This window comes from Trachymyrmex septentrionalis, unplaced genomic scaffold (genome assembly GCF_001594115.1).
Source record: "Trachymyrmex septentrionalis isolate Tsep2-gDNA-1 unplaced genomic scaffold, Tsep1.0 scaffold40, whole genome shotgun sequence".
NCBI lineage: Eukaryota > Metazoa > Arthropoda > Insecta > Hymenoptera > Formicidae > Trachymyrmex > Trachymyrmex septentrionalis.
This window is the reverse complement of record NW_017305569.1, coordinates 3,831,739-3,859,316: the sequence shown is the minus strand read 5'-3', so window position 1 is coordinate 3,859,316 and position 27,578 is coordinate 3,831,739. Positions and strand designations below refer to the sequence as shown.

Sequence of the window (27,578 nt, the reverse complement as noted above, 5' to 3'; positions counted from 1 at the left end):
TTTTAAAAATGTACAAATATTCTTAGAACATTCATATACGTTCTATTAATGTCGTGTGCTATCTGAGTATATATATATATATATATATATATATATACATAATATACACATACATACGCATGTATCTTAAAGGATACTCGTCCATCTATCCATCCATTAACATCTTGGTTGTCCAAACTTCTCTTGCGAAAGTTCTCTTACGTAACAATCAGCCAAAAGTGTTTCCACGTAAGAAAATTAGTTACGCGATCGCAACTGTGTGTACAGTTTGCTCTCATAAATTATTAATTATTTGTCTCTCTCAGAAAATATTTGCATACATGAATTATGCGCAATTTTATGCATCCCATCCTTCGCTTGAGAATCACAAACTAATGCCTATAACAATATTTTGAAGCATAATTTCACCTTTAAAAGCAGTAATTATTTGTAAAATAATGCAGAGATGCATTTAATGTAAATGCAACGCTTTTAACGAAATTATATAATTCGCGTGCGAGTTGAAAATAAGATATTTGTTCGATTTAGCTCAAATGATGGTCAATTAGTATTCAATACAGGGTCCTATTAGCGTTCAAACGAGTAAAAATTCATTATCTTTTAACTGTAACATTAATTCAATGTATCCAGCAGAAATCGGCGTATATAAAGCGGATTTCGGAGAGAGAAAATCCGCTTTCTGGAATCAGTTATCTCTTGACAACTCGTTTTTCCGATAAATCATTCGTGCAATCAATCCTCGCATGATCTCTCTCTCTCTCTCTCTCTCTCTCTCTCCCTCTCCTCGCCCCTCTTCCTCTCCCTCTTCTCGCCATTTCCTGGATGCGGGTCGCCTATGATTTTTATTCCTACGCGCATCGCAACGACGATAAGCGTCTATCTACAATCCGGGATCAGGCTTGACGTGTGACCCGGGCACTCTCTGGAACATCTCAAGCTGCTTTTCTGCAAAGAATATTGTTGTAGCATCCTTATAAGTACGTTTGGGACATGCTTAAAAGCCTTGTAGATCCTGATCCTTTATACATCGACAATGTGTGATATATAAATATCAAAAAACGAAGCTTGCGGATGAATGGAAAGGAAATTCTTTCGACATATATTTCGTTCAAATGCTATAACCAAGCAATTATCATGTACCTAATAAAAATTAACGATTGAAGCCGAGCTTCAGCAGAATTGATAAATTATATTAAATTAAATTATTTGTTTATCCTATTATAAATTATATATTATTACGATATATTAAATCTCTCTCTCTCTCTCTCTCTCTCTCTCTCTCTCTCTCTCGCATTTTAATGATTAATAATTAAAATTAAATATCACGTATCTGAAAAACAGTGAAAACGCATCAAAAATTGTACAAGAATAATAGCCACAGTGACTCGGCCATGGAGCAGTGCAGTATCGATCGCGGAGCGAATGAAAAAGACACAAAAGAGGATATTTATAATTTATCGACAGGAACAATCGACCGTCCGTTTAACGCGCGCGGCGGTAAGAGGAACCGCTCGGATTTCCGCATGTGTAGTTGTATATGTATATATGCTCGCAGGTAGGTCAGAGCGAAGCGCATCTCTCTCTCTCTCTCTCTCTCTCTCTCTCTCTCTCTCTCTCTCTCCCCGCCCCTCTCTCTCTTTCTCTTTCTCTTCGGTGTCGACTACTATAGTGTCCTTATCGAGAGGCAAGCGCAATCCCCTGAGGGCTTCCGCGACTGTGAAACTCGACCAATCGCCAGCTTGAGTACATTTTACGAGAGCCTTTGTAAACAGACCCTCACCTCTCCGTATCCTGGATACTCTTGCTTTCTCATTCAATTTACTCGCGTAACCCTTCGCGATTCTCCTTATTGCCGCGTATGGAATTCTAATTTCCCTGAGATAGGCGCGGCGTGGCGCTCCGTTTTTATATGCCACGCAAGTTGCCGCGTATCGGTTAATTATTTTTGGATTATCAGTTACTTTCATCGCTCCAAAAATATTGATGTAATGCCGATTAAAAAGACCATAGAATCTATTAAGATAATTGTGAATAATGATAAGCGCGTATTAATATTTTCAACAAGTAATGCAATTAATTAATGCAAATAATTAATTCTCTATTCGTATTTATAATTTTATGATATCTATTAAGCTATTTTCATCCAATCAATAAGATTGTTAGATATCGTTATAGATAATTTGTAATGACATAAATTTGTATTAAGTTCACTTCCAATGTTGCACAATATTAGATCATAAGTGTAACAAATATAATGGATAATCTAACAAAAAGAAACAAGTCATTCTTGGAACCGAAACTGTTATATCTAGAATTTTTAAACAGCTGTGTTTAACAACCTGTCACTACCTAAAGTTTGTAAAATATAATAGTCACATAGATCACGAAATTTACGAAAAATATTACTCTTAAATTCTACATGGTTTACATTCGTTGAATAAACGTTCCGTAAAACAAGAAAAACTAAAATAACATGTTTTTCTAACATTCACTGTAGAAGGTATAGAGAATATATTGTATAAAAATGTTGCATTTTATTTTACGCAAATATTATTGTTCAATCGAAAGCTCCAAGTAATTTTCAGAAAATTCTTTTTATTTACATTTAAAAATAATATAATTGAGATGTATACATAAAAAAAACTTTTATTAAAATATCTAAAAATTTAGCTAACTACAAATCTGATTTGAAAATAATTTTATTGAACTATTAAAATAATTATTGAATTATCAAAATAATTATTGAACTATCAAAGTAATTATGTAGAAAAGTCAAGCGCGATGAGTAATACGATGAGCAAAAATTGTGACATTCTAGCAACCTTATCTTAAGAGTTCTATATATACCTGATTACATTCTTCGATAATCCAATAAAATTATTTTCAAATCTGTGTCTGACTAAATTTTCAATACTTTAGCATACTATTTTTTCCGTGTAAGTATCAATGCTGCATCATGAGACTTATATCGTAAATACGAGAAAAATGTGATAATCGCGTATTTTTTTATAATGAATATACATATGAAAGTCTCAAGCACTAATTGATTTTCCTAAATCTGGATTTATTTCCAGAAAGGACAAACACCGCTGCACTGTGCCTGCGCCAAAGAGCACTTGGACGCGGTTGAGGTCCTTATAGGATTAGGGGCGAATGTAGATGCCCAGGATAACGATGGCAATACCCCACTTCACGTAGCTACTAGAACGAGGCACACAGGAATCGCGCAATTATTATTAAAAGCCGGAGCGAACACCGAGCTAATTGACGCGGTAAATTGAATAGTTGAGCGATTACATCTATTTAACGAAGATGAAGGAAAAACCAACTTAATGGGATAAACAAAATTATGCTTATAAACTCATATTAACAGCAATTAAACATTAATATTAATTTTTTGGAATAACTTAAAAATTTAGAATAACTCCTACAGCGAATTTATATTTTTACTCAGCATAGTTTCTTCATATTCGTTTAAATGAACTGATATAATTCGCAGAAATATCGTATAACAACGGATCATTATTTTATATCGCATATTTCATATTACAGTCATTATTTCGTACGATTAATCTATATCATCTCTCCAGGAGGGTTTTACTCCCCTTCATGTCGCCGCAAGTCAAGGATGCAAAGGAATACTCGACTCCATGATTCAGCACGGGGCCGATCTTAACAAGCAGTGTAAGGTACAGATATATCTCGATATTTTCAAATATAATCCGTGCCGAGACTACCGTATGCACAACGAATAATAATATTTTGTCGATGCATTATTATGCATAGAAATATCTCGATATGCGATCGTAAGCACGCAATCGCAATGCAATGAATAAAATTAATTGATGGGAAGAAAAAGGGACGCAAAAGAATATCTACCGGGATAAAAGAATACATTGCACAAATTGTACGAATTTCCTTCATTATCTGTTGCAGAACGGTAATACACCTTTACATCTGGCCTGCCAAAACAACGAAGTAGAAACAGTAGAGATATTAATTAACAAAGGCGTCGATCTCAATTGTTTGAATTTGGTATGTAAAATGTGAACTACATTGTGTATACTCATAATAACATTAGCCGACAAAATTTCATGTTTCTTTTTAAATTGAGCTGATATAGTGTTTCTTATAATATTTTTTGCGTTGATTTTATATCTGTTTGTCAAATTTATGAGAGCAGAGTTTTGAAGCAATATGCATTTAAAAATTATTTTATTTTTTTATCTCTTCTACTTAGATAAATAAATGGTTTGTAGAGAATAATTATAACTGAATTTAATATAATTTTTTACTCATTAAAAGGCTTCAAATAAAAATAAATTATTTTAATTAAGAAAAAGACCTTACAGAACGAGCAATTCAAAATGTATTAATATTTAAAAAGAGATATATCAGTTATAAAAAATTGAAGCTCATAGGATAAGTTCTAATCTCCTTTTCAAAATCAACATCAGAAAATCAGCCAAAATTATTCATTTACCAAATCATTATCAAGTATAATCATCGTTAGATTGTACAGCTTGTTACTGCAAGCAATATTACACTTGCCAATCTTCAGGCTGAAATTAAAATTTTTACAACTACATACTATATCAGAAAATTTACAATAAGAATTGTTTGATTTTTCCATTTTCTATCGATTTACTTTAGAGGCTTCAATCGTCCATACATATCGCGGCTGAGATGGGACATACGGATATTTGCGAATTACTTCTTGCAGCAGGCGCGAATATTGAGCAGAAAGAACAGGTAAATACGTTTATGTAGTTTAGAGGTAAAATTGGATATTATCGTGTTATATCCTTTGACGATATAATTAACCGAATCCGTTTGTGTTCCATATATGAACCATATTATTGACGCTTGACTAAATTTATGGCCATTACCATGTTATCAAATAAATTGCCATGAATTTAGAGCTTGCACTATGATAGAATTATAACAATACAATCAAGCACAAATTATTCAATAGTTAATTAAACTTTATTTATAAATTAATTATTGAATTCGTTTAATAATTTAAATCGCAGTTTTTATAACATGAAAGAAAGTTCAAGAGATGCGAGAAAACTAATTAAAAAGAGAATCTAATTAAATCTTCGTAAAATGATGAAATATGTTATAAATACTACAATAACAAGGATAACTGTTAAATATTGCTTGTATTACATTCTTTGATAATGTGGCTTAATTAAAAGATCTGCTTTAATGGTGACCTCCTACATTGCTTTAAATCCAATCAAGATAACGGTTCATTACCACAAGTTTATTAGGAATCAAGATTATTCCACATGAACAAATTAAACTAATACCGACAAGTTAATTATGAAAATGTTAATGAAAATTAATGAGAGTACTTATACTCACAAAATAACGCAACTTTAATGGCTTGTTTCTCAATATCTAATAAATGCGAAAAATATTCATACAAGGAAGTTATTTTTTTTAAACTTTTAAAAATCTTATTATTTAAATCTTATTTAAACTTTTAAAATTTTTTTAAATCTTATTTTTAAAAAGTAAAATTAAGTAGCAATTTATTAACAAAGAAAAATAGATCATATTTCTTAAAATTATTTTACTTAAAAAGATGTGTAATAATCAAATATATATATAATTTTTTTAATATATTATTTTAAAAATAAGCAAAAATAAAAATTGTTTGGATGTACAAATAGTATTCGTACAGTTGAAAAATTTAGCTTTTATAATCAGGAACATGTGAAACTCTTTTATTTATATTAAGATAAAATGTATTTATTTACGTACCTTTTGCACGTATGTTTCATTTTTTGCAACTTTTTATTTTGTACAAGCGCTACGAAGAATGCTATAAAAGATTCAATCTTAAGACACAGCTCTAATAATATAACATCCCACTCTTGATTACACATTGGACGAAAAGTCTGTTGCGCGTGCACAGTACGAGAGGAACGTCGATTCTGTCGACAATGTGACACGTGCCACGAGAAATTGACTCGCGCTATTTGCAGAAAGCTCCAAACATCTTATTCCTGATCCAGCGTGCTACGGTTAACGCGATATGGGTGCCGGATTGACGGCAACCGTCGCAAACTTGATAATAAAGTTAAACCGAAGTTTATCCCGACATTTGCAGAGCGGCCGAACACCACTTTACATTGCGGCAAGGGGCAGTTTCACAGCCATCGTCGACATGATCATTAAGACCGCTAGATTAGATTATCCGACCCCGGTAGGTACACATCCACCGTAGTTACAAGAATTTTGTTTAACGTTGATCGTCTTCCTTTTCACCTCGTGTCTGGTAGACGCCGCAAACAAGATGATAACAAAATACAGAATATGTGATATTAACTGCAGTATCTCGTATATTTCTCAATCGCAAAAATTATTTTTTAATTTAAATTTATTCAAATTGTTTATGACGTTTATATTACATTAATTGTTCTATGAAAATTTTATTCCAACTTCAAATATTGTTCCAACAGAAGGCACAAAATTTGTGCGAGTCTAAATTTTGAAACAAAAAAATAAATACGTGTTTTTAGTCATTACTCATACAGCACAGATCAACAATATTACAGCAATATTATTAACGTTAGCAATATTGCGATAATATTGTAATATTGTAAATGCTGCAATGTTGTTGCTTTTGTGCTGCATGAATACACTCTACTTGTCCTACATGTGTTAAATTAAAATTGGATGAGAACAAAAAATTAGATTTAAGGAAATTTCAAATTCTAACAAGGAGGTTCGAGAGTTGACTCCGGCACGAAGGTGGTGGAGGGAAGGATCACGTGGTGGCAGCATCTCCAGCAATAATGGTCGCCTCTCGGAGCAAATCCGATCCATTCTTTGGAAGTTGGCCTATAAGCAACTTGCCCCTGAAGATTGGAAAAAATTAGCTGTTCACTGGGCCTTCACCCCTGAACAAATCAGAGCTATCGAACATCAGTATACGGGTAAATCGATATTATGTATCGTAATATTAGTCTCTCATCGCAATTTATTTACGTTTCTCAGAGAAATATCGAAATTATTTGTTTAGTTTCAATATATATCAATGCATATCAGAAAGAAAAGGATTGATTGGTTCATTTTTTTATGCATTATGCGTTACACACATTCCATGCTCACGCTCTTTATAAATATGCTCCCGCTCTTTATAAATATTTATAATTATTCATACAACATAAAATAAAAATGACTATCGTAAAGTTAGCTAGTAATTAGTTAATAAAATAAAAGTTAAATAAAAAGTTAAAAAATTAACAGTTTTTAACTTAATTTAATTACTCTTACTCTAACTTCAATTTATTAACTTTTTCCTTTTTCAGTTAAAATTCTTCTTATCCATAAACGTCTTTATGGAAAATATTATTTACATAGGTAAAATACTAAATATCAGTTTTTTTACTTATTATATAAGAAATGTTATTATACAAGAAATATTTCGTATAATTTACATAAAATATTAAATTAATCTGATGATTTATTATACTGTAATTATTTTATTATTTAAAATAATGTGATTTGAAAAAAAATTAGGATATTCTGATTCAATAAAAATAACATTTTCCAAAATTAACTTTATTTGAGTTAATTCGATCTTAACGTAACTTTAACTGAGTTTTTGTCCAACTTTTAACTTATATATATTAATTTTATAAGTCATTGACTTTAATTTAATTTATTAAAAAAAAAAAAACATTTACTTACTCAACCCTGCGTAAAATTAATTACGGATTATACGTGCGAATTTGTACCTCAATGTTCCTATAGTGCGTCTAGAGCAGCCTTACGAAAAGGACGATAAAGCTCCAATTATAGGTCCCGCGAGTTTCAAGGAGCACGGATTTCGAATGTTAATGATCTGGGCCTCCGGATTAAATCCAGACGTGTCACTGATAAAAGAGCTCTGTGAAGCTTTATCAGCGGTGGACAAGAAAGCAATTGCTGGTATATATTTACATATAAATCCAGTATGCATTCTATTCCGGTATATTTATACGTACAACATATATAGTATAAATCCGTTTCTTATTACTATTGTTATCCAATTGTTATCTCAACAAACTCCTTACTGCGCGCAGTAAAAATATTCCTTATTCGCAAGGATAGCAATGGATTACAGCGCGGCTGATGTTTATAAAGATAACAATAACAATCGTAATATATAAGATTGAATTTCATATAGAATAGAACTTTCTGCAACGAGATTCTATTTGCTTTCACTCATTTGCAGATTCCATTCGTAAACAAATGGAGCAGGGAGATAATGGTAAGGTAAAATCGAAAGGGCAACGATGTCATAAATGCTCCATTGCGTGAATATCTACAAGTGCCAAGTTCACACGCAAATTCTACACACATATGAGAACGTAATCTGAACGAAAATTGTAATTTACGTAAGACGTAATAGTTGTTATCGAAAGCTTACCTGCATTTTAATGAGAAAAGTTCAACGAACTTGGCAAATGCCATTAACGAAGGATTTACGAAAAAAAAAAAAAAAATACGTGCAATGTTATATAAATATCTTTTGTACCAACAATTCACAATGTTACGCAAATTCTTAGGACACGAATTACAAATACAATTTACGGCGCAGGTATAGCTGTCACTATCATTTTAAAAGAACAAGAATTTCTTGATAAAATCAGGTATGTAATTCAACAATGTATATTGATATACACTAATTTTTTAGTCAAAATTTAATGTTTAAATCTAACTTAACGTGAATAAGACTTATCTTAAATAAAACTATAAAGTAAATTATTGATGTTATACATATAAAAAATCATGCAATTTGAAAATCCGAAGAAAATAAAATTCATAATAAATTATTACTTCTTAATAAATTGGGCCAGATGGATTGCATAATCGTATCTTATTGTATTGTAGAAAAATTGATTGAAGGTTGTAAGTACATACAGTAGCTTCACTCACCGTAGAATAAAAATTCTATGAACCCGCTATATCATCGCTGGGTTAAATAATATCATTTACCAAATTAAAGATGATAGTGTAAAAGGAATATCATTTATACAACGCGACGACAGTGAAGAAGGTATTTGAATTATGTACAAATATGCAAAAAACGGATAGGATAAATGGTCCAACAATGAATCATATAAATTTCAGAGGCTTATATCTCTTTCAATTATTGAATTAAAGATCTGAGTTTTGGCATACAGTTTATAAATTTAATTGGCTACGTACTGTAAACAATAACTTTTAAGTTATTTTTTTAATTTAACCACAATTTCGATTATTTAAAAAATCGCGAAGTGGTTCATTGTGTACAAGAGGTATGTACACAATAAACCATGGTATTTTTAATAATAAACTACATGTTTTATACTGCAAATTGTTGGGATTATTTTAGTTTTGCTAAATTTAAAAATGTTTATAAAATAGATAATTATAAGGTGGTGAGAATTCACAAGGCCGTTGTCCACGTTTTTCTTTCGTTTTGAGTGAAAACGCATCAAATGAGTATATTTTTATTGAGATTTTAGGGTGGGGGGAGAGGAGCCGTATTCTAAATAATTATTATAATGAATTATTATTTTGAAGATTATTATAAAAAAGGTTATGTGGTCTATAATATACCATAGTTCATTGTTCGCTATGTCAAAATGATTCATTGTAGACCTCCTAATCTTTTCCATAATCTTTCAATAATCTCCTAAATAATGTGATAAAATAACATAACAGAAAAAGTTGCTTACAGAATAATAAAGCCAAATGTGCACACAAAACTATTGCACAATGAAAAAAATGATAGGCATAACAAAAACATAAAAAGCGTAAAACTACAAAAAAAATTTACTTTGCAATCCAAAATTCTTAAAATGTGACATTACATGGTCGTCCGTCCTTGGCGCAATCTGCCAGGCGAACCGAGAAGGGATTCAAATGCGAGTCGCTGCAAGATAGCAGCACAATTTGATAACGTCGCATTTACGAAATATCGCAATGGTTCAGTGTACTACTGGTTCACTGTTGGACTACCTACTCTATTTAAAACCGAGTATTTTAACAATTATATGAAACCAAGCCGTCCTAAGCTAATCTTAAAGCAGACTATCATGATTTCGTTTTGATTATTCTTTTATAGAGAAACGCTTCCGTTATTCGTAGAAACAAAAGTACAGTTAGTACACAGAAGCCATCGAAAAAAGCGATACAATTGTAAAATCAAAGTAACAATCGAACATAGACTCTTCGAAACAATATTAATAACGCATAGATTAAGTGTGAGAGTAAATTTTGCAGGGCTTTCGATGTGATAACAGTTTATTAGATTAGATCTCGAATAAAGAATGTAATATAAAATCGATAAATAGATATGCGATTATCGCACGATTCTCGAAAGAGACAATCTACATATCTGAAACTTACAAATTTAGACTCTTAACGACGAATGACATTATATGTAACTTATCTTGTATTACGTAAAAATTATATAAACTAAAAATTATGAAATTTTTGATTACATGAAATCAAATGCATAATAATAAATTTGTAAGCAAGAGGAAGCAAATTGTCTCCTCTCCATCACATTTAGCTTATATAATTTTATAATATTGACCCTATATGATTAAAAAATATCAAGAATATTTAAATACGAAATCAAGAATATTTAAATACGAAAATACTCTTCCTGCATTTTGTCTGTCGAACTTTCAATTTTTTTAATAAAATTCAAATAATTATTAACAAAGATAATACGAAAGATAATATAGATAAGTATATACTTACCGCATGGATTAAAAAAAATCATGGACTTCCGAAGCTGCTTTCTGAAAGTACGTTTTACAACAATGTACATATCTTATCTTGATGTAATAAATCGTTGTATTCTATATATCGTCATGTTATTGTTGCAAACATTATATAAATTATAAATGTGTAGAAAAATGTAAGACTTTTATAAAATTAGAACTTGTAATAAGTTGTACTGACAAATAAGTTCAATTTTTCAGGAAAAAAGCATCAGTATTTTTCGCGTGTTTCGAAATTACAAACAGAAAACCAAGAAAAATAGGACAAAGTAGGATATCGATAATATGATAATTCATAAATAACTGATAACTCCAAGCATTTCTATTAAAATGTGAACGTTTATTAATTCATTCGGAATATTAATTACTCTATAAAAGAATGTCGCTAGCTTCTTAGTGTTCACAGTATATAACAAAATACTATAAACAATAGTATAGTATTAGAGTGGTGAATAGTAGAAATGGAGATGGTACTATCAACAGCAGTCGTACCGCGACGGATTATTCCGTAATTCTTTAATCAATATTACAGACGTTACACAACCGTAGCCTAATGCGTGTCTTCCTTCGTTGTTGCGAATCTCCGAGGTCTCTTTCGAAATTTATTTCGCAAAGGTACGTATGTCGGAACGCAGGTTCATCATAAAATATAAGTCAATACGCATCTTATAACACATTCGGACCCCTACATTCCTGACCTTCTATTTTACAATAGAACGTATTTTATGGTTGTACATGTATAAATGTATCTCCATCTATCTAAAACACTACTTTTAGACACCACTATCGCAAATTTTAGTAAATACGTTTGGCTTTTTGACCATATGCTATTTTTTGCTGCAGGACAACCCGTGCTAGCTCCATTCGTTATGACGTCTTTGCAAAAGATTTTGAAATAAAGGTGAGAGAACTATAAAACAAATGCAGATCCAAACATGCTTTAAAGATATCAAATTAAAATGCAGAGATTAGATTTTTTGAATTTCTCTATTCACTCATCAATATACTCTTTCGCCTTCTGGAAACAATCAATTTCAAAAAAATAAATAATCTAGCAATATATATTGCGCAAATAAATACGTTCTCATTAATAATGTTGCAGACGATAATAATTTTCTTATAAATACAATTTCAAATTTGAGAATCGGAAAAAAAATTACTTCTGAATGCTGAAATTTTTAAAGTGAGTAAATTACATATGAAAAAAAAGATATATCGAGATCATGTCAAATGATCGAGTCATATCTGTGTGATCGCAATGAATTAAACTTTACGCACGTTTTTTACTTTTTTGTTGCCTCCATAATCCTATATCCTTATGTCATCCAATCAGTAAATTGAACATGACGTCTAGTAAATAAACTTCCTGCGGTGGTAATCGAAAAAAGAAAGTATCAAGTTCTATATTCTAACGCTGTCGTCGCGCACGCGATAAGTATAAAACTGTGGAAAGAATCAAGAAAACACACAAAAGGGAGGAGTGACAATTTGATCGTCCGCAAATGAAAATAAAAAACTCGGAAAAGACAGTAAGATAAACACTGTTGAGAATAAACCTAATATAATAATTGAAGACCTCGAGTTAATTTGTCAGCACAATTATCAAGCACGTAAATAAAAAAAAGATGTTATCCTTTTGAAGTCCTTTAACATGATAAGGTCCTTTAACATAATGGCTTGTTATCCGTTTGACTGATCATTTCCTCATTGTTTTACGACACTTTTGGATTAAAGATAGAGACGTTATTTTATTATTTTCTTACACTAATCGATACTTATCCGCAGTACAGTTCCCACTTAACGTGCATCTCAATCCGCGATCATGCATCGACGTTAATATTCGCAAGCTATTTGGCCTTTTCATCTGCATCTTGGACCAAATGACGAAGTCGCTCATATCTGCCGTTTAATCTGAACACGCAGAACATGCAAACGTATATGAGTTTCAAAGTGATGGAAAAAAAAAATATGAAGCTGCACAAGTCAATCGCTGTAAGAGTTTTGTACGTTTAAACCTGCCAAAAATTTATTAATGACAGATCATTGATGAGTTCTCACGAGTTATTCATCAATAAATGCATCGCACATGTTTAAATTTAAATGTTACTCTCTACAGAGAAAAATTGAACTTTTTGTAGAAAAGTTATCGTCAATTATCTGTGCATATAATATATACCATATATTATTATATATCATTACATTTAATATGTATAATATATATATATAATCTTTTATAGTTATCCAAAATATAAAATTAGAAACTTTTAGAAATTAACCAATAGTAATTATGATGTCGAATCTCAATTGTAAAAGCAGTCTCTTGACTTTATTCAAAAACTCGAACGATGCATTTTAAGTGCACGAAATTCAGGACGAAAAGTCAAGTGGTCTAAAATCGATTTCAACTTTAAATCGGAGTTTGTTGTACGTACATAAAAGTATCTCCGACGTACGACCTCGCGAGTGACACCAATCAATGAAGTGTCGTCTTAAATCTACTCGACACTTGCTTGATTCGCTATAATGTTTTAGCTTTTCGTCGCGGGTTTCGCAGTTTTTCTCTTTCTCTGTTGTATACATCTATAAAAGTCGAGCAAATTTGCGAGCAACAACATTGCCTCTTCTTCGATTGTTTGCGCATTTCTTGCACATCCCACGAAGTAATCATACGCCGATTTCTTTTTCTTCATGTATGTCTCCAACGCAGACTTAAGCCGAGAGCACATAGAAAAACGTAAGGCCGTAAGACATAATCAGTAAGGAAATCATAAGATTGGTTTCGCTACTGGCCTTACGGTCTCTATCGTGATTGGGCAATTCGCTTACTGATTATGTTTTACGGCCTTACATTTTTGTATGTGCCATGGGCTTTAAAGTAAAATAGAGCAAGTATGTTCTCCGTTACCGATATAAACTGCCTTGCAATAAGTATACATACGAATGTGTACATTAGCAACAAAAAAGAGGAAGGATCTCAAACCGAAGTCGAGACCGGTTTCTGTCTTATTCCCTTTAGCGACGATAAGGATGATAATTGTTGCTGTTCGACGTAGATCCTGTGTAACCCCTTTGGGGCCCACCACCATAGTTGTCAGTTCCTGGCGCAGCAGGAACGCTCGATCCATATCTGGCGCCTGTATAGAATCGCACAAAAGAACATAGTACTATGTGCCAGGACGTGGCAAGAGGACGTAATCGGAGAAGGTGGTAACATAGAGCAGTGACTCGCGTTACTCTACAACTCAAGAGACTGATCCTCGATGAAAGATCTAAACATGTGAGAAACGGAGGAAGCTTAATTTTTTGCAATCCAAATCAACAGATGATCAAAAATGGTAAGATTTTAATAATGCTATCACCACTGCGTTTTCTTCGGAGATGCATTGGCCATTGATAAAAATCTGACAAAATTTAAGCATTACTAAATTATTAATAATAATTTTAATAATTTATTAATGTGCATGTATTCGAAATTTATTACATTTAATTCAAATAAAAAGATGTGATATTCATGCAATAATTCCAAGTTGTTAAAACTCTGTGGATACATAATAAGAGGATACATAATGGATACATAATAAGAGATATTAGCAATAAGGGATCGTAACAACTTAGAGGTACAATAATATTTTGAACGTGATATAGGATTGCAAAGAGTTAAGATTATTAGGAATAACGTAAAAAAAAAAAGTTATAACAGGGAATGAAGATGCTAAACTTTTCACAAACTCCAAATCTAATCGATAATGAATATTTTTATGAAATTATATAATTGCTAATTTAATAAAATAATAATTACAACTTCAATTTTTTTTTATTATTATCAATAGCATTTGCAATTATAAAGACGGCCTTGATTGAATTAATTTAAGAAATCAATATTACTAAAAAATGAATTACTAAAAGATGAATAATTGTAAAAATATCTAAAAAGTATGATCCACGATATGTGAATAAAATGAATAAAACACTACGAGAAAATATTACGTTATGCAAATTCATATTTAATTTTTGTACAAGTTAATCGCTACAGATTCCCAATCACAATTTTATAATAGATTTTATTTTAAAAAAATTATATGTTCAAACAGAAAAAAAAATACTAAGAGAAAACAAGTAAATTAATAATGTCTTCTTTTAGATCGCTTGGATTTATAAATATTTAATTAATTCTCTTCTGCAATAATATATCAGATATATAAAAATAGTAACATGAACAAAATAAAATAAGAACAAAGAGAAGAAACAAAAAATATTTGGAGCAAGCAAAAATGAAATCTGGACAGGAAACGATCTGAAGGTACTACAGGTAGAATCAGAGAATATATGTCTCGCTTCTGAAACGATCTGAGGCGCAGAATGGATGGGTAAATGGATAGATAGATAAATAAACAAATTGATGGATGGATGGAAGAATGGGTGGATGGATGGGTGATTGGATAAATGGAGTTTTGCGGAAGGTAATTTGAAAAGTCGAGAGCAAACGGACTGAATCAATATCACCGACCTATATAGATCTCGAAAGAGGTTTCAGACATCTTCTTTCCGTATCCGAGAGATCCGAGCGTGCATCATAGCGGTGGCTTTTAGGACCTCCGGACGAGTTTCGGATCGCGACGAGTACGTGACTAATTTGCAAAAAGGGACGCCTGAAAAACGGGTCAGCTCGTTCGCACCAACTTTACATCTGTTCACGGCAAGGCGCAGGAATAAAACCGGAACGTTCACGCGATTTATCAATTTCTCTTTAACGCTTTCCAATTCAATATATCTTGTTCGTATAAAAAACGTTTTCGCGTTTGGAAAAATATCTCGATCAAATATCGAGTCAAAAAAAGCGTTCCTTTCTGAAATTAATTCAGCGATATAAATAATTAACAGTCTGTTTAATTAATAATTTATAATCGTGATATTTGATCCTTTCGTTTAATTAGAAGATAAAGAATTAAAATAATATGTAAAAAAAACAATAAAAGTAAAATTTTTTCGGAGATCATAATAGACATCGTACTATCATTATTATCATTAATGTTTACAATTGAAAAGCGTTAAATACATGTTATCTTTTAATGGCTTATAACTTTTAACGTTTCATTACTTAAGACAATTATAGAAACATCGTCACGATTAAAGATAACACATATATATCCATAAAAAAGCAGAACACACCTTAAGACTTACTACAAAGATACTACAGTCTAAAGGTTAAGCGATAAAATTTAATGTTAGCTTAATAATGAAAATCGTACAGCTAACATATGTGACGGTGGCTTAGTTAATCTTACTGTATAAACCGAGCGCACTTACTTCTGACTAATTTAATTAATTAATCCTTACACGGTAATCTTACTGCGCGCCATCTCAATTGCTGGAAATGAGCTTAAAGTCACCGCTATAAAATTAACATTGTAATATATAATCAAAACTATGGAGATACAACCGGCACGTAATACGCGCAAAGAGAAATTCCGGCCGGAAGTTGTGTGAGTCCATTCTTGCACTCATCCTCTCGCACTCTCTTTCGTTTTTTTTTTTTTTTGCCACTCTTTCGCACCCTTTCTTGCCCTTTCCCGTCTCGCGCACTTATGAAAACTTGTTTCTCTCAGCCGTTCGGATGACGTCGGACGATCTTTTAGCGCCTATAGGGATGGTAATTCGTGTGTTGGGTCAAGGAAAACCGTTGAGGACCAGGAGCTGCGTCTCCGTTGGGAATGAAGGTAGGACTTCCAGTTTCGACGGTTTTGAATTTGGGAATCGAGAGAACATCTGCGGGGGAAAAAAGGTAAGGAAGATCGTTAGAGCTCGTTTCATCTCTGGGAATACACGTTTCTCCCTCGAGTGCCACTCCTTTGGAGGAAACTCGAGCAAGTTTCGTGCAAGAGTCGGGGATAATATAAGACAGAAAAGGATTAGAGAGGAGAGAAAGTGGTGGATAAAGGTTCACGAGCGTTTTCTCTTCGAAGATGGCCTTACTTCAAGTAGTTGAGCACGATCTCATGAAGTTCCTAATTTAACCCTTTAACCGAGTTTTCGTTTTTATAATATTAATACTATAATTAATGTATTCTATGTTGATTGCAGCCTAATAATCTAAGTCTTATCTAAAATTATTATTTACGTATATGATAATATGATACGAATTCAAAAGCATCGTACATTACAATACACACAAATCATCTCTATATCAAATGGCTTATAAATTAGAAATCGTATTATCTAAAAATTTGAGTCCTGAGTTTATTTAATTGAAAATTATATATGTACCATTTTGATAACGATGCACTTTTGGACGAACTTTTCATCATTTAAGTATATATATATATATATATATATATATATATATATATATGTATATATCTACATACGTGTAAGTTATATCTACATACTAATTTATGAAACTATATTTAACTAATTTATGATACGATATTTAACGTATAAAAATTATACGCATATTAAAATTACGGACGCCAGTAAAATATTTTAACTGCCTGCCCGGTTAATGGGTTAATGGATTAAATGTACTTAGAGATTAAGCTTCGATTTATGAACATGTCAACACTAATGATTCAAACAATGCAAATCTCTATTACGAAATCATGAAACAAAAAAAAGGGACTTTAAAAACTTTTAAAATGAATCTATACTTTATTTCAACCATCTTTAAGTAAATATACGAAAGTGCTGACATGTCGAATACCAGGCCAACTCGAAACTGAGACTTTTCCGTTGCAACGCAAAAGAATTCGTTATAGAAAAGCAGAAGTTATTTTCAGTGCAACAGCTCTCAATATAGTAATTATTATACAGGATGACACGCCTCAGATTCGAGAGAACATGGCGGGATATGTATGTTGGGACGCGCATAAAACACTGCACTAATTAAAAAGCTTGTCTCCACCGTTTCCGATACGTTCTGAATATATGCGGTAATGAAAATCCAAAGAATCCATTCAATCAATATTTTCTAACAGTGGACCACCTCTGTAATTCCGTTTTCTCATTAACGACAGCAACACCGTGCATACGAAAATTGTCGCGATATCGACCCATGAATAATTTCCGCATAAAAAGTACGTATCAATTTTTACATCAAAAATTCTTATTCCATGTATAAAATATAAATATATCCGTAATATATTGCCTTTCTAATGAAATATTCTTCTATCGTATAATGTAGCTGCATTTCAATTGGGAGCATATAATCACGTATGCACGGTGGAAATCGCAATGCGTAATTGTAAAACAGAAGCGGCAAAAAGAAAGAAGGAGTCATATGGAACGCATGGTGTCGATGGCATTGATCTGAGGGATCGAAGGGAATCGATCGACGGACAGGTGCGCACCATCGCAATCATAGTTCTAAAAAAAACACATGTAATCTCTTTTCTCGCGCACTCGCATGCTCGCTATCATTCGCACTATGTACATTGTATTCGCACCATGTAATTATATATAATATTAAATTATATATAATTGTTTTAAAAAATTTATTTTTGATAATATTTGAATTAATCACTGGCACTCACATACAGTATCCCGCGATAATAGCTCTAAATATGCTAGTACGATCGTCACTAGAAATAAAAATTTATGCTGTGCAGTGTTTTAAGTCTCTCAACCACATGAAGTTACACATAACTACGTAAGGTGCGATCTCTAATTTAAGTGAAGGGATCGAGATTAGTTTGATTGATAAGAAATTTTTTTTCATCAATATCATTTTCTATTTAATCATAATTTCTCATAATCTATACCAGTGTATTTTTATGAATGATTTTCTCTATATTATATCATCAGCATAATAATCAGCATATCAACTTATCATCATTATATCATTATATATATATTGTGTTGTATATAGATTTATGTATATATAATATTATATATGTCTCATCATGATCATTATTAATATTATTAATATATCTTAAGTATCAATTAATCAATTAATCCACTAGAAACACCGTTAAGCATATTTTATATATATTATATATATATATGTGTGTGTGTGTTTGTGTGTTTAATGAATAATAATAATAGCAGTAAGAATAATCATAGTAATAATAGTATAAGTAGTAGTTGTAATAGTAATAATGGTAGTAGTAATAGTAATAATAGTAGTAATAGTACAGTAACTATCATAATAGTACTGTTATTTTATGTGTCGTCGAGAATGGGGGAAGGGAGTAAGATCGTATGGTGTATGACGTACTCGTATGAGCTAGATAACATGACGAAAGCAACGGTGTACGCGTGTGCGTGCGTGCGTGTGTGCGTGTGTGTGTGTGTGTGTGTGTGTGTGTGTGTGTTCGTTTATCGACAAAAATTAAATGATAAAGCAATTACTCGTAAATTGTTATATACATCTCACTTGTTCGTCCACAGCTATATAATTACATCAAATACGAGAAGTACATGTCGCAAAGAAAATATATAATTTCTGCACTCGATGGAATCAATTACATGTGAATAAGTAAAATTTATTAAACAATTCATGAGCAACTTATTTGTTCCTTAACATTTGTCGACAAGCATGTATATGTGTAAAAAACAAAAAGGGACAACGAGAAGAAATCAGCGGAACGAGTCGACGTCGATCTCTTCTATTTAGACTATCCTATTTTTATCGTTACACGTTAGATCGATTAATATCCTTCCTTCGAAGGCACGTCAAAGATTCTTCCGAAAAAAACGAACATACACGTTTTTCTAGCACATATCTTTTTCTCGGACTATATGTATGCCTAGCTTTGATTCACCCTCTTTCGCCTATCGCCGTCTATCTATCGATTTTCAATCCTTCGAATCCTTTCCTCATCGATCCTTTTTTACCTCTGAACCTGATCTATGTCAGTTATCTGTAGGATTCACTTCCAAAGTGCCTATTTCAACTGATTTCGCTGTCAAACTTGTAAACATCCCTTTTCATCGCTTCAAACTTCTGCTTACGTCTCAGAATATATCAATATCAATTATTCAGTTAATAAATTTGCTCCCGATATTTCTATTATACGTTTATATTTAGTTTCGTACTATACGTAATGTCACCATATCGATGTAACGATGTAACGTCAGACGTTTTCTATAAATTTCAAATAAACCAATTCACACCATTATAGAACTATCATCGCCAATATTTAACGTCAAATTCTCGAAGAAGATGTTTAATGGAACGTGACGATTTTTATTTCGTACAGCATGGAATAAAAAAAGCATTTCAATGTCAAAAGCAACATATCACACAAATCAGCAGGATCGTCTTTATTTGAAGATCATATACTATTCGAATACTCTCTTAACACAGATACAATTTTTTAGATTTATTTCAAAAAATTTTGTTTGTTGTAAGATGGCACTTATTTGCAGCATCTCATGGAAAATACACGAGATGCTGTTGGAAGCACATTGAAACACAATAACGAGTATTGACTTGCAGCATTACTTAAGAATCAAATTTTAATATTCTATTATATGACTGGGCTAAAAAATATTATATTCAAGAGATTTCGTGTTCTGTAACAATCAAAAACACGAAGAACATGAAACTAATTTAAAAAATCCTTTTGAATGAAATGGTTGATGAAAACAGTGATTTTTTTTCTATACATTTTTTACTAAAAAATTGTAATTACATATAAAAATATATTCCAATGGAATTTATAATAGAAAAATTATATAAAAAATAGAGTATCAAAGTAAAAGAGTAAACAAGTTTTGATGTTATACTGATTCAATGATAATATTGATAATTTATATTGAAGTTCGTACTAATTAGTTCCATCGAGCAAATAAAATCGTCAAGAACAATTTGCATCAAATGTTTCATTGAGAAATGATCGTTCAAGCATTAAATGCTAGCATTTAATAGCTCTATGAAAAACAATTTGGCGGTACACAGTTTGACGTTACGTATAGTTTGACGTTACGTATAATTCTAATTTATAATGCAGCTTAATTAAACTTCGGCACGTGCATTCGTTAATCTCGAAGGAACGCTTCGACCAACTTCGATTCCATCACACCCACGCCACGCAGGCTACATCAATTGCAGAGCCCTGCTATTCGCGTGAAACAGACGCAGAAATTCGCGTCACTTCAATTCAATCTGATACGTGTACCGAAAACGCCTCCCTTTCGTGCCTCTCTTTCATTTGTCGTTCGCCCACGCCAATCTCCCATGTTCTCTCTCCCCCACCAATCGTGTTAGAGATAACATCGCTAAAAATAGATAACGATCGTTAATTATTTTTTAACTACTTTCGTAATTTTCACTCGTCGATTCATCTCTGCTTGATTCTCCATTCCTTCGCTCTCACCATGTCCTTTTTTTATATGCATATAGAACACTAACACGTCCCGACGAGTTCTATTTGACGATCGTTTCTTGTCGCATTTTGATAATTAACATTACGCACGTGCCCTACGAACCTACAGAACGCTTCATCGACATAAGGATACGTAGTGAAAAGAAAAATGGAGGCACAAAGACGATCGCAAGAGAAATGCGATGACTGAGAGTCTCCTTCCATTTGATTTGTGATCACGATTTCCTCCTTTTTTTTTTATTTTTCCTCCCTTTTCCTTTCTTCTTTTTGCACGGACTCGGAGGACAATTCCTTCCGACAAACGGCAGGTTCGAGGGGCTTCGATTTGGAAATATTGCGCCGGCACTCTTCATCACATCTTCGTTTTAATAAACACTAACGGTTTTTCAGCTATGATTTTTTTTTTTCTTTTAATGCAAGTACTCCCTACATATACTATACGTAGTGCAGCTTAATAAACTTTACTCTGTTTCGCGTGGTTTTTACTTAATAAGATTTGGCAAATCTTAAACCTGATTCTCGGTACGCGATGGTCACTCGCCAACTTGTACCCCGTACGATCTATGCTCCAGTATTACTAAAATGTGTTTATGAATATTTCTCTAAATATGTGTATGTATGTATGTCTGCCATTTAGTTGTTAACGTCGGATATTTACGTCTACATGCTCTCTCGTCGTCTCCTAATCGTTCACAACCATGCAACTACTTCGCTCGTTTTTCTCCTTTCGCACGATCTTCTCACACCACCCTCCTCGTTAAGAAATTGAATCTATTCGTCTTTCTTCCCAAAGCCCCTCTCTTCCCATTATCCGTATAGTCTTACGTCTCTGTTATTTATTCTCACCATTTCTTTAAATAGTAACTAATATCGGACTAAACTTGCACAAGTTTAACTTCTCAATTTCGTTTTTTTTTTTTTACTCAAAAAAGTTTACTCTTTTTTTAGCAATAATAATACAAAGTGTGTGACACTATCAATAAATAATTTTCAATAATCGATCTACTAAATAATTTTTTGATACATCTTTGTACATTTTTCAGATCTATTAAAAACACGAATATATTCAATTCCTCCTTCGTCGTTCATTATCAGTGGCTCGATCACCGCTCCTATCAATCAATTCATTATCATGCAATTTCGTCAATCATTCGATATTCATTCATTTCGTGCGCACGTCCATTCATTTCAGTCATGTATGTCTCGTTCTGCCTGTGATTTATCATATCCCATTTTATTTTCTCCTGTCTTGCTTTCTAACAAAAGAATTCAATTACAACGACTTATATAATCAACGACTTAGATACGCTTTCCTTTTTCTTTTTACTTAAGAATTACGGAATAATTATGATTCTCATAAGAACACAATAGTTGGCATTTGTGGTTTCATTAAAAATATTTCACTTTTCCTATTTTAACACTTGTCTACAACGGCCTTATTTCGAGAGTTACGAGTTTAATTAATTAATTAATTAGACAATAATCGATACCTTAATTATTGATCCTATGCACCGTAATCACTCGTGTCCCCGCCCATCGAAAGAAGCGGGACGACTGGGATCTCTATATATATAATATGTGTTTATGATAATTAAAACGAGTCAAGTAAGTTTCATTAATTACTTTTTTTCCTTTCTGCGTTAAGGTACTCTGAGATAATTGTTAATTTATAATACATTTGTACACAACTTATCTCTTAATCAATAATTATATCGATTTACCACTACAATGTCTTGCCCAAGTTTTTCACATTCATTCTTCTTTCACCCCGTCCACCTTTTGCCGTCGCACCCTCCGGAAAGGGGCACACAACGGTCGTACCGTCGCGATTTTAAGACACGTTTAAAAAGAGTCCGCCGCCATTATGTCATCAAAGTACGAAGTAAACATTCGCACTGATAACTATAGTAAAAGAGAACGAAAATAAGCCGTCGACTTTGTTTTGCGCGTTGTTAGATTTAATTTATTTTTAGAGCTTGCTTCAATAATCAATGCGAATCTTAATCTTTGTTTATATTGACATCACAAGATGAAAGTTTAGAAGTCATCATCATTCGTGATATAATATCGAGAATCGCGCGCTCGAGTAGAAAAAATCGAGTTGATAAAAAGAATTGCTGATTTCGGGCAAACGAAAATTTCCTTCGCACTTATCTATCATCGTAAACTAGAGTTAAGAAAGGGAGATCTGTCTGTAGCACTTTTGGTGTGTACTTTCTATTCTCATATTATTTAATGCGATTTCGGCCTTATCCAGCTAAACCTTATGATTTTTTCGTAACAGCTATCATCCTTAGGCGGAGGTAACGAGTTTAGTAAACAACTTTTTTTTGTCCATTTATCGAATAAACTAGACCGTAAGACGTTAGAGATAGCTCATTAACTATTAGTAACAATAAACGCGAACCATTTCACCTTACAGCCAGCCTTTCTAATTAATTCTACTCCGAGGGTGTAATTTAATTAATTCCCAGTCTTTCCAGGTCGTCTTATATACGTCTATTTATCTATTTAACCGAGTCCAGGTTTTTTTGCTGCGCTCGTTTTCATCTCACATGCATCCCGGCAATCATGCAGCATTCGGCCACTCAGAATTCTTACAGGATCACGACATCAATTAAACTGTCACTCCATCATATCGATCTTAATTAACATTAAACATTCTCGCTTTACTAATCTAAGCTACGCTCTGTCTCACACGCATCTCATTACTTCGTAGCCTCGAGAAGCTATCGATATAGTACTTTATCAAGAAAATAATAAAGCCATGACTGATGACAATTAATTAACCACAAATAGAAATTAATAACAGTTTTTACCACACACCCTCTCTCTCTCTCTCTCTCTCTCTCTCTCTCTCTTGCGCGCGCGCGCGCTTTCTCACGCTTTTCCCTCCAATCTTTCATTTTAAATGATACTATAACGCATTAATAGTTAATAGTTAATTAGTGATAATTGTAGTAGTACTTTGACACACTTCTTTTATCTTTTAATAAGGTTTTGTTTTTCCGCTTTTATCCTAAGCCTAAGTGTCACGGCAATATTTCCAAATCGGGCTGAAGCACGCGAGTAACGCATGCACGCGACTCACATGAAAAAACAGCAGACGCGCGATTATTTTCCATTTTTTTTTTTTTATTCAGCTCGATAAAATACGTTGACTATTTTATACTTTTAATTGTGCTTCGCGACAACTTTTCTCCCAGCTACCCCTATACCCAAAGGGGACCCCGACATACAAGGGCCATCGCTCTCATATCTCCACGGAAAGCAGTGGTCGTTGGACGTATTTTATTCGACGAAATTATACGTTAAACGAAAATAATTGTAGCAAATGCTGACAAAACGCGAAAATTAAAAGCGATAGTTCCGACTTCACGAGCGATCGATTCAGTCTCTCGTTTGACGAAACCGAAATTTTGAAACAAGCGAAACGTGAACTCAATCTCGATTCAATAACTGTCGCGCCGTAGTCGATAATTGAATCCTAGGATTGAAAGTACAAACCGTTTTGATATCAACCCCAACCATTCTCTTGATTGATAAATTTTTCAAGCGGTTCCTCTGGCAAATATAATTTGGGTTTTAAATACAAAATAAAAACGAAAAAAAAATTATTCGAATATATACTTGTCGCAGTAATTCAAAATTACTCTTCTTTTTTATAATTCTACTCGCCAGAAGCCTGTAATAAATCAAACTATGAATAAAAACAAATTAACGTATGGTATCCGAAAATGCGTTCCAACCACCGACAAACAATCCTAGATTTGTCTATCATATTAACACAGTTGCCTCCTACGTTTACGCATACAAGTATAATGTGGGGTGGATGAACATCAAACATTAAATATTACTTGTTAAAAACAAACAGTTATCTAGTTAGTATACGCGCATACAGACTCATAAATACTATTTATACTCGGTGTAATTCAGCTGCATATTCGCCGTTGTTTGTTTACTAAACGACATAAATGACGGCGAGCATCCTGACATATAAGGTAAAACGTGATACTTCTAATCGACAAAATTCTCCTCGCTTGTATATAAATCTTTACGTGTATGCAATACTTTAAAAAGCGTCTACAATGTGTGTGTGTGTGTGTGTGTGCGCGCGTGCGCGTGCGTGTGTGTGTGTGCGTGTGCGTGTGTCGATTTCTTGTGTGTCACATTTGCGTCGCGTCTGAATCACAAATATTAGAGAACTCTCATTAAATGCAAAAGGTTCGACATAGCGAGTTAGGTAAATGGTCGGCAACTGTATAAATTTTTAGCAGCCAAAATTAACAATAATTGAAACATTTAAAAAAGTAAATTTATTTATTATAAATATATCAAGCAGATATTACATAATATCGTTATTAATCGTTTTCATACAATTTATTGATAAAATCAACGCGGGTAAGGCCAATATAAATCTTCACAGACATAAGCATTTTTCTTACTCAAACAGATTTTCAAACGTTTGGAAATATTCGAAATGTCAAAGAAATTTAAAATTTTTCGAATAAAACAAAATTATTTACGCTTAGAAACATTAATTTGTACTTTTATACCGAAAAAAATTTCTAATTAAAAATAAACGATCCTAAACTAAATTCTGATCATATCAATCGAAATTCTCGTTATCTCAACTAGAATCACATAATATTGTAGATTCAACCAGAAAATTTTGATCTATTTTCAATTAATTTTTTCAGTTAATGCAACCAGACTTTTTCCAGTGTAGCCTTACTTACATTTACTTACACTTACACGAGAGCACAAATGTGCAATATTTTCGTACTTCCAAAACTTCATTATCGTCCAAAACTTCATTATGTTTTTGTCATCTATGTTCATAAATTCATTGTGTTGTTCATATGTATTTGACTCTGTCTACATTTTTTTGATAGCTCATCAATCGAACCATGTTAATATCGGGCCAACCAATAATTATCTATACAATTATATAAAACAAAGAAAATTTTAATAACAAAAATAAATGTTATAATAAAAATAAATAAATATGTAATATTTTCTTTAGAAAATCATAATTAGTGCTGTTAAAAATTTATAAATTGTCAATCATCGATAATAGAAGACACATTCCTGTTGATACGCATGATCACAATTGGTCATTTAATTAGCCTTTAGTAGTAATTCCTTAATTAAGTTGCCATAATGATCTAGTTACTGATCGAACGTACCATCTAACATTAATCATGACGTTTCTATGCGAAAGATAAACTATTAATTTATAGGTTCACGTTATGTCCCTTATTAAGCTGCAAGATGCATTATTATCTGATCGCGTACATTTGACGTACTGTACATTGTAGAATGAAATTTACAAGTACCGTATCTCTATCGAGTAAGTTTGTATAGTAACCAAAATCTAATTAAATATAAATCCAACAATTACAAAACCCTCGCCGCGCAGTCAGTTCTTTCGTCTGTTAGTTAAGTTACGAATTACAACTAGTTTATGCTTTACATCGATCTATTGGCAATGTTATTTAAGCAAACATTGTGCCAGGCATTTAATTACTTATTCATCCAAACGGAATCGAATATTGTGTTATACGTGATACTCCCACTCGGCCTCGTGATATCTCTAAGAATTATCGTTAATTAACTATTACTTAAACAAGAAAGTATTTCTTTTCGGGTCCCAAGTGACTTAGAGATTGGCTTACTTAAGGAGAACGGATTAATTGCATGTCGCTAAGACTTTCCGACTGATTTTTTTAAAAGGAGTTTTACTTTCGAGTTTCGCTTAGAATACACCCTGAAAAATCGATTGGGATATTATATCCGATCTCCTCGCGAGATCGATTTACGTGACGCGACCGCAAATGTGACGTGCCAAGTAATACCGCGAGATGCTAAAACAAATGGTGTCTTTGCGACAGAATGGCAATCCCGATTGTCCCTTCAAATTTTTCATTTGTCGTCGTTCATTCTGCTATCCCGAACCACAGTAGTCTCAGTTGCAAGAAATATCTTGAACGCGGATCTGCAGAAACGGACTTAAAAATTTATATAATGAAATGACTGCATCTATGACGAACTGAACTATCTATAGCAATCGTTTGCCAAATATTGATGAAGGCAACTGATCTAACTCCACTATATCAAATCACTGTATATATAGAAAAGGCGACAGATCCAACTTCCTTAAAAGAAATCGATAAATTCTTTGTACAAATATTCTTCTGCGTGTATACTTTATCCTACGCATGTTTACCAAAATAGCTCCTTACTCGAAATACATGCATCTATTTGTAACTTCATAATTAAACAAGAATAACTGCCTAAGATTAAGCAAGTTAAAAGTTTCAGTCTCGATTTGTGCATGCTATATCGATCCGAAGCGATCGAACAACATCGTCGAATAGAATCTAAGCCTTATTTCTACAACGGTTGACGAAAAATATCCTTGCAACTAACATTACTCCGTCGATATCGCGCCTAATTTCATTAAACAAAAAAAAAA

At 32.6% G+C, this 27,578-nt stretch overlaps 2 protein-coding genes across 7 annotated transcripts in view; one reads left to right on the top strand and one right to left on the bottom strand.

The window, feature by feature from the left end:
- Positions 1-10,412, top strand: part of LOC108751086 (ankyrin repeat and death domain-containing protein 1A-like) — a 28,138-nt gene extending 17,726 nt beyond the window's left edge. Inside the window, exons 7-16 of one of the 3 annotated variants that reach the window (XM_018491040.1) lie at positions 3,075-3,272; positions 3,591-3,689; positions 3,937-4,035; positions 4,654-4,752; positions 6,122-6,217; positions 6,740-6,950; positions 7,819-7,947; positions 8,234-8,651; positions 8,893-9,058; positions 10,112-10,412. In XM_018491040.1, the coding sequence (XP_018346542.1) occupies positions 3,075-3,272; positions 3,591-3,689; positions 3,937-4,035; positions 4,654-4,752; positions 6,122-6,217; positions 6,740-6,950; positions 7,819-7,947; positions 8,234-8,319 (1,017 nt within the window). In that variant the 3' untranslated portion in view covers positions 8,320-8,651; positions 8,893-9,058; positions 10,112-10,412. Of the gene's footprint in view, positions 1-3,074; positions 3,273-3,590; positions 3,690-3,936; positions 4,036-4,653; positions 4,753-6,121; positions 6,218-6,739; positions 6,951-7,770; positions 7,948-8,233; positions 8,652-8,892; positions 9,059-10,111 lie in introns of all 3 variants that reach the window. The other 2 variants (XM_018491039.1, XM_018491038.1) reach the window with 2 other exon arrangements.
- The window catches only part of LOC108751087 (heterogeneous nuclear ribonucleoprotein 27C-like), a 59,823-nt gene that overhangs the window by 2,194 nt on the left and 30,051 nt on the right, over positions 1-27,578 (bottom strand). For 2 of the 4 annotated variants that reach the window (XM_018491041.1, XM_018491044.1), the window contains one exon: positions 16,049-16,544. The exons of 1 other annotated variant lie outside the window; for it this stretch is intronic. In XM_018491041.1, coding sequence (XP_018346543.1) covers positions 16,411-16,544 — 134 coding nt within the window. In that variant the 3' untranslated portion in view covers positions 16,049-16,410. Of the gene's footprint in view, positions 1-13,715; positions 13,913-16,048; positions 16,545-27,578 lie in introns of those variants that run through there. One more of the 4 variants, XM_018491042.1, reaches the window with a different exon arrangement.